This window comes from Myotis nattereri, assembly GCF_964212035.1.
Source record: "Myotis nattereri genome assembly, chromosome: 2".
NCBI lineage: Eukaryota > Metazoa > Chordata > Mammalia > Chiroptera > Vespertilionidae > Myotis > Myotis nattereri.
In genome coordinates, this window is record NC_138076.1 from 194,664,016 (window position 1) to 194,678,823 (window position 14,808).

Below are 14,808 nucleotides of genomic sequence, written 5' to 3' on the forward strand. Positions count from 1 at the left end.
TGACTTCAGTTTCCCTTCCTCCCTTCCTCCCTTCCTCCCTTCCTCCCTTCCTCCCTTCCTTCCTTCCTTTCCATTTTGGTCAGCAAAGGAAAGTAATACCAATTCTACTTCTTGGGATATGGGAAACATTCTGTGGGTAACTGAATGTGTCTAAGTTCTTTCACCAGCATCTTATCTAGGATAGCCTCTGTTGGATAGGAGTATAGTGCTGAGTGGTTCTGACTAATGGGACTAATATAATATGCTAGATCCTAAGGTCTTTACCACTAATTCCCAGCCATGTTGTCAGAGGAGAAATCAAGAACTCCTCATCTACGCTTCTCCATTGCTAAGCTTCAGATTTATTCCTGAGTGTGATGTGGTCTCTCTTTCTTCAGGTAGAATGGAAGAATCTCACTTCAATTCTAACCCATACTTCTGGCCTTCTATCCCCACAGTCTCAGGACAGGTAGGTGGAGTTCGCTTTTTTGCTCCTCCCCCATGGTGTCCTTTTTTCAACTCTGAGTAGTAAGTTCTACTTGCTCCTCAGACTGAAGCAGGTGGAGACTGAAGCAAGACAAACCACCTGCTTTTTCATCAGGTCCCCATCACTGAGAATTGTATAGTGTTTCTGTTTGGCTTCTCTCTGGAAACACAAAGATATTAACTATCATTCCTTGACATCCAAGGAGGTCAGACAATGCTAAGTGCTTGGGGAGCAGACATAATCAGACTCTTTCTTAAGAGGCCACTTCCCTCCCCTTCCCTCCCCTCCCCTCCCCTCCCCTCCCCTCCCCTCCCCTCCCCTCCCCTCCCCTTTATTTATTTATTTATTTATTGTAGTTGACATATATTAGTTTCAGGTGTACATCATAGTGATTAGACATGTATATAATTTACAAAGTGACCCCCTACTCCCCATAAATCTAGTACTCATCTGGCACCATTCATAAATTATTTTATCCTATTATTGACTATATTCCCTATGCTGTACTTTATATTCCTGTAGCTATTTTTATTACTGGCAGTTTGTACTTCCTCGTGCTCTTCACCTTTTTTTGCTCATTTCCCTACCCCTTCCCATCTAGTGACCATCAGTTTGTGTCCTTCCCCTTCCATTTCTTTCAGATTGAGAACACGATGTTCATCAACAAGATGAAGGATCAGCTGTTGCCAGAGAAGGGCTGTGGGCTGGCTCCACCCCACTACCCTACCTTGTTGACAGTGCCTGCCTCAGTGTCCCTGCCCTCAGGCATCAGTATGGACACAGAGTCCAAGTCAGACCAGCTGACCCCACATAGCCAGGCATCCGTTACCCAGAATATCACGGTGGTCCCTGTGCCGTCTACAGGATTAATGACTGCTGGTGAGCAACTCTGCTCTTCTCCAATCTGAGGTGTTGATCTTCCATGATCAGTACCCCAGGCTGGAGGGCTCCAACAACATGGGGAGTGGGAAATGTGTTTGATTACTCAATCAAATTTTTATTAAGAGCCTACTGTGTGCCTAGCAATGCTCTAGGCATTGTGGGGGATACAAAGAAGTAGAAGATGCGGTCCCTGCCTTTGAGGAGGTGACATTCTTTCCTTCTCTGAATCAAGGAGTCTCCTGTTCTCAGAGGTGGAGAAGAGAAGGGAGTCAATCAAGGGGTAAATCTCACTGTTACTGGGGTTGGGGTGGGGACAGGGGTTAGGAGACCATTATTTTTCTACAGGGTTTGGGGTTTCCTATATACTCTGGGCTGGGGAGGTGGTAAGGGTTTAGTTAGACAATGATCTGGGGAAATGAAATAGGATTAGGACCAGAACTGGACAACATGACACCATCTCCTTTTTCTCCCAATCCTAGGTCCTGGTTTGGTAATCACGTCCCCCTCAGGCTCCCTTGTGACCACAGCCTCATCAGCTCAGACCTTCCCCATTTCGGCTCCCATGATTGTCTCAGCTCTTCCCCCTGGCTCACAAGCCCTGCAGGTGGTCCCTGACCTCTCCAAGAAGGTATCATCAACCCTAACAGAGGAAGGAGGCGGAGGTGGTGGTGGAGGTGGCAGTGTGGCTCCAAAGCCCCACCGGGGCCGAAAGAAGAAGCGGATGTTGGAATCAGGGTTGCCCGAGATGAACGACCCTTATGTCCTCTCCCCTGAGGATGATGATGACCATCAGAAAGACGGCAAGACCTATAGGTATGAGTCATCCTGGGGCAGGATGGGGTGTGAGGATCCCTGTCTCAGCTTCCCTACCCTATCTGTGTCCTGCCCCTAATCAGGCTGTATGCTCTGCCAGCTTTTCATCTCAGATCCACATGCATGTCAGGCATTTTGCCACGGGGCAGGAAGGTAGAGCTTCTAGCACTTCTCTTGTGCCTTTTCCCCCAGGATGGAGACCCTTTGGTGTCATCAGCATTGAGTTATTTTTGAGTGCCATAATAGAGGTTTTTCTTGTATTGAGGCTTTAGACTGGGTTTGAGATTCTATCTCCAGCTCCTTTTTGCTTTCTCCATTTTCCATTCCCATTTTTCCAAGAAACCTTTCTGGTAAGCCCCCTCACCAGTATGCCATCCACTGGTTCTTGAGTCATATTTGGGCATTGAGCCAGCCTGACCCTGCATGGTTGGGATAATGGGAGGGTCTATATAAAATGGTGGGAGGAATAAGATGCCTCCCTTCCCCTACTTATGCTTATAAAATGACTGCTTATTCTCTGATTCATGGAAGTCATTTTGATTATTTACTGCCTTTAAGTTGTCCATGGCCAAAAAGCATTATATTTGCATGTGATGCCATACAAAAATAATTACATAAGTAAACTTCCCTGCCCTTTGAACATTGGAAATCTTTTAATTCCCTTCAGACCTATCAAGGGCCCTAGTGGGTTTGGGGAGTTTGGTCCCAGTGTATAGAGTAGGATAACCACTGCCACAGCTTTGACGCAGACAGGGGCAGAGATGCATGGCTGGGAGACTGGGTCTGTCCTTAGTGTACCGAGATGGGCAATGTTGTTCCCATTTTAGGAGCGAAGGGAACTGCGGCACAGGAAATGGACAGAGCCTTGGGCTAATGGATTCAGTTCCCGGCTCCACCACGAACTTGCTGTGTGACCCTGGGCAAGTCCTTTTCCCCTCTCTGGGCCTCAGTTTCCTCATCTATAAAATGGGGAGAATTCTGTTTTTGCCTCCCATTTGTTGGGAGTATATATCAGATAAGATTTGAAATGTTGGAAACTTCAAAAGAGATAAAAGTAGTTAGCATTTATTATTGTGTTGTACACTTCCGTAGAGAGCAGCTACGACTACAGAGAATTTAAATCCCTCTTTGTAAGTGAAAATGAGGGGAGTGTTGCTATGCAGAAAGTGTAGAGCACTACAGAAGTCAGTTTATAATCTGAAAGTTCATTGCAGCTTTATTATTACAGGTATATCCCACTTTATACAATAAAAGTGTTCCTGGAAAATGTTTACATCATATCATATTATAAAGGTACCTGATAAGTTTGATTAATTTAAAGGCATTATTTTATATATCATTTCATAAAATGAAAATCCCTCTTAAATATATTTTGTAGAAATCTGGATTTTTATGTATTTGCTTAAAGTGAGGTCACTGTGACATGAAGGTTCACCTATACAAAATTCGCTGTGTTAGAAGTAGTGGGGGGAGGGCGTGTTCTCTGGCATCCTATGGAACCCTTCACATGGATCAGGGTCCTCTGATTCTGCTAAGGTTTTCTTGTTTGCTAGTTTTTTGGACCCACATTAAAGCTGTCTCTGGACTTCCCAAATTGTTAATATGGAAAGAAATGTGAATACACAATTGGAAGGAAGCCCTGGTGGGATTTTCTGCACCCTCCATGTTTTTGGAATTCTTGCTGGCCCTATGCCTAGGTGATGAAAGAGAACTCTGAAATTTTAGGGCGACTAATTATATTCTAGGTGGACAGGATTTCTTCAGAAACTCAGAACTCTGAAGTTCCAATGGTGGAATCTTTTTAATCACAAAGAATCCCTCTTTCAATGCATATATGGGTCAATCACATCCATTCCTGTGGCAAATGGCATTTGACTGTATTGGGGGAATTGGGTTCTGTTGCTCTGGACAAGTAAACTTATTTCTGACTAAAGAGTTCCTATCTGTAAAATGGAAGGTCAATCATGGCCCTCATCTGTCTTGTGGAACTGTTTTAAGGGAAAATCAGAGTATATGAAACTGTTTTTGAGCATATTAGGGGAAAAAATGGAATGATAACTCAGAGTAGTTATTGTAAGCAAGGCCATTGCATTTCATGCCTCCAAAGGGGCACCTTTCTCTTGTTGAATATGAGTGGTGCCCACTGCCACAACTCTCCTAAATCAGATTTCTTTTCGACTACCTGACACTTTGCATTAAAGGACGTGTGCTCTTACTTGGTTTCATAAGATTTCAGAGTTGGAAGTACTTTAATGGTCACCTAAACTGTCTCTCCCCTAAGATTTAGTTCTCTAAACATTCCTGGAAGATGACTGTCCAACCTTTCCTTAAATACCGCTAGTGTGAGGAATCTTTAAATTAGGCTGAAATCACAGCTTTATAGTAAATGACTGTCCTTCGGGACATCACTGACCCTTTCTGAACCTTTGTGTTCTTTCTATAAAACAGATAACACTTGCTAGCTTACTGTGAGGGGTGGAAGCAAAGTTCCCTGGCAGTATCAGGCACAACAACAAATGGCAGACTATTATTATTATCACCATTATTATACCTAGCGCCTTTTGAGACTGCTGGTTATGTTGCCAGTCCATTATCGATTAACTTTTGTGGATTTTTGTCTAGTTGAAAACTTTGATGAAGGTTATTTCTTCTTTTATAATTAGTTTCATATTAAGGAAGTAAACAGCACTCATATATACTATCTAAATGAGTTAAAATGAATGTGTTGTTCCATTTATAAGAAGTTTTAGCAACCAAGGGAAATTATTTTATAACTTTAGTACAGTTCCCCTCCCAAGTGGCAATGTGACCAGTTTCTAACCTCAGTCTTAGTGAAACTACAGTAGCATGAATGCAGCCATCACACTGGTGCTGTTAACATTAATGCAGTTTTATTATTTTAAAAGATATTTTTATTGATTTTTAACAAGGAAGGGAGGAGGAGAGAAACATTGATGATATAAGAGTGAAACATTGATCGGCTACCTTCTGCACGCCCCCTACTGGGGATGGAGCCCGAACCCGGGCTTGTGCCTTGACTGGGAATCCAACTGGCAACCTTTTGGTGCACTGGATGACACCCAACTAACTGATCCATACCAGACAGCGCAATGCAGTTTTATTTTTAGAGAACACTGGCTTACTTTTGACTGTCCTGTTTGCTGGCCCTTGTAGGGGCAGATATTTAATTTATCTCTCTATTTACAGACCAGAAAAGTAAGGTCTGGATTGATGAGCAATCCTATAACTGAACCCTGAGTAGAGAGCCTAGGTGTCCAGATTTCCTGTTGGCTGTCTTCCATTGGCTGTGTCCATTAGACTGTGCTACCTATAAGTAGAGCCTCCCCATCTCTACAATGGTTGGGCATCCCAGACAATAGTCAGGGATTGGTAAACTGATAATTTGGCTTCCTTCAGAGTTATCAAGTAACTAGAGAAAACGACATTGGCCTTAATGATTAGAATTTTAATAGAAGCGTTAATAGAGACCATATCCCTGCTAACAGTGATATCTTTTTCTCTGAGGAGCTCAGAATTCTTTGTAGCCTTGATCTCACTTATTCTCCAGAGATTCTTCTAGAATCAGGAAAAAGTAGAAATCATACCTCACACCATCCTAAGCCCCTCTTACCGTGATACATTGGGAGGACCCAAAGAAGAGGGATTTGTCCGTTACCTGGCTTCTAGGCTGTTGCCCTTTCTACCAGTCCACGTTGTACACTGGTGACGTGTTTAGGAATGTTAGGGTTCTAGCTCACATATAAATAGCTTTTACCCAATAAAGTCTGAATAGTTGTGGTTTGTCCTCAGAGGCATTCTTACTTGGTATTGTTGGACAGTGTCAGAGCAGGAAGATTACCAGCTCAGGGGATGAATAAAAGTGTATTCAGATTCTATTAATGTCAACCCAAAGTGCTAATGTTGGCTCCATGTGTGAGGAAAGAGGAAAGGTTTAGATTGGAAGCTTGGTATTTTGCAAACCTTTTTCTCCTATATATTTGAGGGACACAACCCACTCCTAACAGATACCTTGGCTCATTGCAAAAGTGGTTTTCACTTGATTGTCTAGGGGGTGGGGGTGATTGGCTGGTAGAACATCAGATACAGGATGGAGGCCAGATAAACATGGGTTGGAAAAGCCCCTCCAAGTACTGAAATTCTGATACTTCCCCCAGCCCCATCCCTTTAAAAATCATGGCAAAAAGGAAATAGGAGAAAATCTGAGAGAAGGCAATTATCTGAAGAAGATGGGAAAGGAGACCTGGGTAATCTAGTCAGTTTGTCCTCATCATTTCAGAAGCTTGAGGAATACCTGATGGATGTACTTTTTACATGGGAAGTTAAAGAAAAGAGTTCTTTTAAAATTTTGAAATTAAAATTATAGGCAGAAGGAAAACAGAAGTTAGCTGATGATCCTAGCCCAGTGAAATTCACATCAGCCAAAGCCCATAATAAGATTTTCCTGTCTTCCTTGGTTGAATTCTTGTTTTTGTACACACTTGGGAATCCAGTTATTCAGCAAATATGTATTGAGTATATTGTACTGGGCTGTGTTAGAAGCTTCAACTATAAAAATAAATAAAACAGAGCTCCTCCTCGCATGGACCTTACAAGGTAGTTGGAATAAGAGAGAGATCAGAAAGGTTGGCTTCTTTGGAAGTGGAGGGGAGGGTTCAGCAATGCCCTCTTGGTGGGAAAGGTTCTAATGGCTGCCCTCACTTGGCCCAGGTGCCGGATGTGCTCACTGACATTCTACTCAAAGTCGGAGATGCAGATCCACTCCAAGTCACACACCGAGACCAAGCCCCACAAGTGCCCACATTGTTCCAAGACCTTCGCCAACAGCTCCTACCTGGCCCAGCACATCCGTATCCACTCAGGGGCTAAGCCCTACAGTTGTAACTTCTGTGAGAAATCCTTCCGCCAGCTATCTCACCTCCAGCAGCACACCCGGTAAGGCTGCTCTTGATTTTACCCCACTACCTGGCCTTGAACCCCCCCCCACCCTGAGACGATGTTGCCTGTACCTATTGTTCTCTCTATAGGTTTCCTTTTTTCCTTTTCAACTTTGCCCTTTGGGAGCCTCAATTCTCTCCCATTACTGTTTGTGAAAATTAAACTGTGTCTTAGGAGTTTGGCGTGGGGGGCCTGGAAAATTGTGGTCTTCAATCCCAAAGTCTGGATCAATTTTTGTGGTTTCTCTCTGTGTCTGTGTTTGGAAATCTTCTGCAGAGCAGGCCCTGCATTTACTATATGCTTCAGTTCAGAGCCAAGGTGTGCATTCAACTTCAGGTCCATGGGGAACAGGCGGTATTGGTCTTTGTTCAAATTACAGTTTGGAAGCAGGGTATCTGTGGTGAGTGTGTAACCTTAGAACCAAACGGAGGGTTGACGAAACTGAAATCTTTAAGGTTAACAGGAGCCAGGGGTTGCAGCTCTTCATCATCTCACTGCCATTCTAGCTACCGACGTAAGATCAGCAACAACCTAGATCTTGGTGTCCTCGTCATTAGCCTCTACAGGCCGGAGTGTGTTTGGGAGGAGGGAGGAGGGGGTGTTCTCATCCCTCAAGCAACATCATTTCACCCAGCAGAGAGCTGAGCCCGTGGTGTCGAACTGCTTCCTCCTCCCCCCTTCCTTCCTCTCCTCTCCGGCAGGATCCACTCTAAGATGCACACGGAGACCATCAAGCCCCACAAGTGCCCGCACTGCTCCAAGAGCTTCGCCAACACCTCCTACCTGGCTCAGCACCTCCGTATCCACTCGGGGGCCAAGCCCTACAACTGTTCCTACTGCCAGAAGGCCTTCCGCCAGCTCTCCCACCTCCAGCAGCACACACGGTAAGGGAGAGTGGCGGGCTACTGCCCCCGCCCTGCTGGCATGCCCTCCCCACCCCCGCCCCGGACACACACAACAACCCGCATGCGGGGGGCGGGGGAGAAACCTGGCTGGAGGAGAGACCTGGCTGGAGGAGAACATGACTGGCATCTGGGAAAAAGAACAAGAAGCAACATGGAGAAACAAGTGGATGCTCAGAGAGAGCCTTTCTGAGGCAAAAGCTACATTGGGGAGATGCAGTGACTGTTATTCCCGGATGCATGGGAGGAAGAGATTGATCTGGAGCAGAGACAACTTTATTTTCCTCATTTCCTTCCTTGAAAATACCCATGCACGCATCTTGCAAGGGTTTCTCCTTGATGCCAAAGCTGGGGCGTTTGAAGATGTTACCTCTAGTCCTTAGAGCACTGCTTATGAATGGGAGATACGGACTTTAGCTGGGTACCAGCCTGGTGACAAAGCAACAAGCAAGCTCCAAGGGATGCCCGGAGTAGAGAACAAAACCAAACATGTCTTAAACCTTAAAGAGCCAGCAAACAATGAAAAAGCTCATACTTCATAAGGATGCCTACTGTTTGTCCCATGAATCTGGAGTGACTAGGAGGAAGTGACCCTGCCAACTAGAATTGGTGTTCTTTAATGTATCTCACGTTGAAGTGGAATCGAGACTCTTAATAGACACCTGGCTGCTTCTGGATGTGATCTTAGAGTGGTCAGACATCGTGCTTTGTGAAGAGGAGTCGGGCTTTCCTCACAAGGAGACATCCTGTGATATTTTCAAGAGTTTATACCAGAGGTCCAGAAAACCACCTGGTCACAAAGATGGTTCTGAAGTCCCTAATGAGGAGCAGATGTTCATGCACCTTCAAGTCCTTGGCTCCTTTTAGTGGAGGACCCTGTAGAGATTGGGAAAGAGGTCAAATTGATACTAAACTAGACATTTCTTGCCATTAGGGGGCTGTACTGGGAAAAGCCTGAAGGAGTTTGTACAAGTATTCATATCACTGATACTTTCCACAATTATCATAACTCTCTATTTTTCTTTGACACTAGAACTTTCTCTGGGAGTGGTGCTTGAGTTTGAAGAGAGAGTTTCTAGTTGGATAGTGGGGGCCAAGGAAAAAGTGTTACGTGTTTCTTTTTCCCTACCATTGTGTTGACCTCATGTTTCTAAGCATTCATCAGAGAGTTACTGTAGGAGCTTTCTTGTATACCAGATTGTGAGCTGCCTGTCCCTAGGCTGCCGTGTCACCCATCCCTCCTCCCGCAGCAGAGAGGAGCCCATCTTGAGCTGAGTGATGCAGGCAGTGAGCAGAAATCAGGCACTACAGCGTGTCAGAGAGCAGCTGAGGCATCCTGGAGATCCATCTCCTACTACTCCCACTCCTGTGGGAGGGCAGGCGTGGCCTTGAGGAGGCTTGTTAAGGAGCCAGTCCCCAAGTGGCCTTGCTGACATCCTTCCCCTTTCTTGTTTTCTCATCCCGTGCAGAATCCACACCGGGGATAGACCATACAAATGTGTCCACCCAGGCTGTGAGAAAGCCTTCACACAGCTCTCCAATCTGCAGGTAAACTTTCCTCCTTCCACATGAGGCCTTGACTTTAAGATGTGGGGTGAAAGTGCCATTTGACTAATATAGCAGTCCTCAAATGTTTTCAGGGCCCCTTCACACTTGTAGTAATTACTGGGGAACCCAAAGAGCTTTTGTTGATGTGGGTAATATCTATCTATGTAGATATTGTGAAACTGAAAAACTGGAGAAGATATTTAGTAATTCATTTAAAAAATAGCAAACCCATTGCAAAACACAACTAACATTTCCAAACACACCCCCAAAAAAATTTAGTGAGGAGAATGATATTGTTTTACATTTTTTTTCACATTTCTTTAATGTATGGCTTACCAGAAGATGGCTAGATTCTCGTGTCTGCTGTATTCAATCTATTGCAATATTATGCATCATTTAATCTCATACAGTCATGAGAGAATGAAAAGGCCAACATTATTATTGTTATTTTGAAAATAGTTTTGACCTTATAGATAGACCCCCTAAAAAGGTCTTGGTATTCCCTAACAATCCCCATACCTCACTTTGAGAACCACTGGACTAGTGGGACCAGGCATAGTCATCATTCTAACTTTCAGGATCCTGGTCTGTGCTGCCTGAGGTATGCTGCTTTCCTTAGCCTGTGGCTCCTGGAGTTTCATTTGAAGCAATTCCTACTGCCTTCAGAAGGACAGAGAACCTGGGAGGCAAGAGGGAAAAGTCCAATACACTCATCATTTCTACCAATTTTCTCAGTCCCACAGACGGCAGCACAACAAAGATAAACCCTTCAAGTGCCACAACTGTCATCGGGCGTACACAGACGCAGCCTCACTAGAGGTGCACCTATCTACACATACAGTGAAGCATGCCAAGGTGTACACCTGTACTATCTGTAGTCGGGCATATACGTCGGTGAGTGCTCAGTGTCTTCTCTTTCCTTTCTCATAGGCCTGTAGACTATAATCCACTTCACCTCATTTTTCTGGATTAAGACCTGTTGCAGTGAATCTGCAGCTTCCCTAGCTCCAACTTACAGAATCAGACAGAACAAAAATTAAATAGACCCATAGCTGAAGAATTTAGGGGATGCCTGATTTCTTAAGCCTATAGAGATCATTAAGCAGTGATTCTTCATTTTACTTGAACATAAGGCAAAGTAAAGCAACTTGAGAATTTGGGAAGAGAAAGATTTCAGTTAGATGTTTCCATTAGACTCCAGAAAAGGGTTTTAAAGTTATTCCATTCAAAGATCTTTGAGAAAATGACAGCCTTTTCCTGTGCCAATTGAATGTCCATGGTGACTCTAAAGCATCAGTTGCCAACCTTTCGGACCTCACGGACCACCAGTGGTCCGGGGACCACCAGTTGGCAACCGCTGGTCTAAAGGACTCCCCCCTACCCCCCACCTTTTTAGCCAGTAGTGAGCCCTGAAAGTGGCTCATGGGGTGAACTTGCCCATGGCTTCAGAATATATCTGAGTGTAAGTCCTGCTCTATTTTAAGTAAAGTAAGAGCCCAGGATGCTAGTTATAAATAACCTCTTTCCTTCTCCCCCCCCCCCCCCCCCCAACTCTTTTTTACCATCTCTCCCAGGAAACTTACCTTATGAAACATATGCGCAAACACAACCCTCCTGATCTCCAGCAACAAGTGCAGGCAGCGGCAGCAGCGGCAGCAGTGGCCCAGGCCCAGGCCCAGGCCCAGGCTCAAGCCCAAGCCCAAGCCCAAGCCCAGGCTCAAGCCCAGGCTCAAGCCCAAGCCCAAGCCCAAGCTCAAGCCCAAGCCCAAGCTCAGGCCCAGGCTTCCCAGGCATCGCAACAGCAGCAGCAGCAGCAACCACAGCCACCACACTTCCAGTCCCCGGGGGCAGCCCCCCAGGGTGGGGGTGGTGGGGACAGCAACCCCAACCCTCCACCCCAGTGTTCTTTTGACCTGACCCCCTATAAGACGGCGGAGCATCATAAGGACATCTGCCTCACTGTCACCACCAGCACCATCCAGGTGGAGCACCTGGCCAGCTCATAGAGACCTATGCTGCCACCCCACTGGGAAAAGGGAGAAGAAGTTCTGGCCTCTTCTTTCTCTAACTCCTCTTGGTGGGAAACGTCTTCTTCCTTGACAGGCCTTGGCTCCATCTCCTTGGGCCTCAGGCACAGCCTTCCTTCACAGGATACCATCCTTATTTTCAACTCCTCTTCAAAAGGATTATCAGCCCTCCTGATTGGCAAAGGAATACTGAGCTGGTAGTGTAATCCAGCAGCCTCTCTCCTAAGCATAGCTTTTAAAAATTGGGAGTTGGTGCTCAAGGGGGGGATTTGCTATGACCTCATAGAAACGTTTCCATTGTGGGCACTTACTCTCTCCTTACCCTCATAATCTTCGAAGTTTAGGCTGATAGAAGACTAGAGGCTGGCCCTCCCAGATACCAGAGAGAAGAAAGCCCTAAATGCAACCAGCCTCCTGTTCCAATCTTGCCTGTGTAAGAACAGAGGTTTCCCATGTGCCCTGACCCTGGGAGCCATTTCCCCTCATGGTCTCACTTCAGTTCCTACCTGATGCTGGAGGAAGGAGATCTGGGTGGGGGTCCGACTCCTTTACTTGTAAAGGGCATGAGCCGAGATGTGGTCCCCACGGGGCCGGTGATCCCCAGATGGTCGAGGGTGGCTTAGAAACGTGGGATATGGTCTTCCTTGGAGCCTCTCCCCTTCTCTGCCCACCAATGCCCTATACTCAGCCTCCCCATCCCCAAACTTAAGGAGCTGTGGGAGCTTTATGAAATCCGAAACAAAGGAGTGTTGCACAGAAGGGAAAGTTCAGGGCAAACACAAGGACTGGACTTAGCTTCCTAGGTGCCACGGTCAGTTGCTGGACACGGATTTATATATAAATATATATATATATATAAGTATATATATACCCACTCATCACGGCCATTTTTGTTGTAACCATTTCTGTGTTTATAAATGCATTATCGCTGAGAATTTTCATATTTGATCTTTTGTTTATTTTTGTCCCTTTTCCCCCCACCCTGTCTTCTGACCAATGACATTTTTATTTTCCTTTGTCTTTTTCTTTTTCCAATCATGGCAGATTTCAGAGAAAAGAGAAAATGAAAAAAAAAAAAAAAAAGACAGGAAACCAGTTGTTATAAAGCAATTTAAAATGAAGAAAAAACTTATGTACAAACCAAGGGGTGTTTTTAGAACCTTGTATAGAAATAAATTCATGTAAAAGGATCAGAGGCAGTGGAGCTACTGATGTGAGCGAGCATGGGAAAAGCTATTTGGAGAGATGTTAGAGGCCAGTACTGAGGGTTTACACTAGAGTTTCTATATGTGAAAAATGAATGCTGTGTGATGAGACTATCCCCAGCCACAGAAGGGAACAGCTTTGATATATCTGAAGTGAAATCTTGGTTGATGAGATTTCTACATACCAATCTTATGGGGACTGCATTGCCTAAATATGTGACAGCAAGGTTTCAGTTGTGTTAAGACCACTGAGCTTCTTATCAGAGAACAGCAAGCATGGCCTCTTGAAAGGACCTGTACTCCTGCCTGAGCATCAGTGGGCTCAGTGCTAATTCCGTTTGGCATGCGTCTATATACATGTATCTTCATTATACTGTGGCACCTAAAACCATAGGTTTCCAGTGGTGGGAACCATAACCAGGATTGAATAACATTGCAGGACAGTTTTCTGATGGTCAGAAAACATGGACATCAGCCCTGGCTCTTCTATCAACCAGTGTTGGCCATGATGCATCTTCAGCTGTTAAATGAAGGGATTGGACTAGACTATCTCCAAGATTTCTTTCTGAGAATTAAACAAAAAACCTTTAAGCCCTAGCCAGTTTGGCTCAGTAGATAAAGTTGGCCTGCGGACTGAAGGGTCGCGGGTTCAATTCCAAAAAAGGGCACATACCTCAGCTGCAGGCTCCATCCCCAGTCAGGGCAGTGTGGTAGGCAACCAATTGATGTGTCTCTCTCACATTGTTTCTGGCTCTCCCCATCCCTTCCACTCTCTAAAAAAATCAATGGAAAAAGATCCTTGAGTGCAGATTTAAAAACCCCCAAAAAACATTTAAGCACTGAAAGTGACAAACTTCCCACACCTGATAACATGGCTATCCTATGGGACTGCTTGGCAACGGTGCTCATTACCCAATGGCGTGAGATACTCGAAATGTTACCCTCGTAATTTATGGTTCAGTTTCGTGTGGGTATCCAAGGTAGTCTCCATCTGTGGTGTGACATAACGGATATCACATGACCAAATATGCCAATATTGGTTAGCTTCCTGAGTACTAACTGCTCTCCCCCCCCCCCCCCCCCCAGCTCTCACCAACAGTTGAAAAGACCTCTATAGCCCTGCCTTCATCACAGGTATTAGAACCAGAATCTACTTTTTAAAAAAGGATATGCTCAACTCAGCAACAACTTTATGAAGTGGGCACTGTTATTCTCCTTTTATAAGAAAGGAAACGGGCACAGAGCTGAAATTACTTGCCCAGGGGCCTGACACTTCAGCGTGAAGTCTGGGTTCCATTGCCATGTCTTACCACGTGCTCAGTGGAGAATGGGGTTTCACCTAATACTTCTTCACATATTTGGTCTAAATTATGTGGTTGGAAACCTGTTTCATTAAAAACCTACTATGTAACATTGATGATCATCAAGCATGTGTGAGTTAGGGGTGACAATGATGTCCAAAACACTGTCTTGCTGACATCGCTGTTAGGTTACGGGTTTTGAGTTCTGTTTCACTGGTGTGGTCCAGCCCGTCTGCACTCGATCGCTTTCCATGCTGACGAAAAGCACAGTTTTAACTGTACTGCAGCTGAGTAGGGTGATGGCTGGCGTCTCATCGGCCCGGTTGCCACAGCTCCATGTTCCATCTTTTCAGAATCCTGGTGCTAGTTTACATCATCAATAAACTCGAATAAAAAGGGAGACAAAAGCAAGAGGGGAAGGTCATTTTATGTGAGAACGTATTTGAATGTAAAATAGACAAGAATCCTGACAAAAAGTGTCGGTAATTACAGATTTATTGTCAGGATTATAGATTTATTTGTAGGTACAAGCAAAGTGGATACACAATCTACTTTTTCCATGTTAAAAAATAAATCCTGGGGAGTTGGTATTCGTGTGAGTGAACACAAACGCCGATGTTTTAATCTCATAACACTCGATTTGCCTCCCCAACTTCCTTCAGAAACTAGCAACCTTAGAGAAAGTTCCCACTCAGCTGGGATCAGCTC

At 45.0% G+C, this 14,808-nt stretch overlaps 1 protein-coding gene across 5 annotated transcripts; it reads left to right on the top strand.

Moving 5' to 3' along the window:
* Nucleotides 1–382: 382 nt before the first annotated feature.
* On the top strand, nucleotides 383–14,689 carry ZNF384 (zinc finger protein 384; the record flags this gene model as incomplete). Of its 5 annotated transcripts, XM_081084516.1 has the most annotated exons (10): nucleotides 383–448; nucleotides 1,108–1,345; nucleotides 1,581–1,628; nucleotides 1,828–2,161; nucleotides 2,989–3,081; nucleotides 6,890–7,114; nucleotides 7,819–8,001; nucleotides 9,489–9,567; nucleotides 10,303–10,461; nucleotides 11,142–14,689. In XM_081084516.1, the coding sequence occupies 10 exons, from the start codon at nucleotides 383–385 to the stop codon at nucleotides 11,571–11,573; spliced, it is 1,857 nt and encodes a 618-aa protein (XP_080940642.1). In that variant the 3' UTR covers nucleotides 11,574–14,689. The 5 variants fall into 5 exon arrangements, with proteins under 5 accessions (XP_080940642.1, XP_080940643.1, XP_080940644.1 ...); XM_081084517.1 differs by lacking the exon at nucleotides 1,581–1,628; XM_081084518.1 differs by lacking the exon at nucleotides 1,581–1,628 and having other exon boundaries at nucleotides 1,945–2,161.
* Between the last annotated feature and the right edge of the window lie 119 nt (nucleotides 14,690–14,808).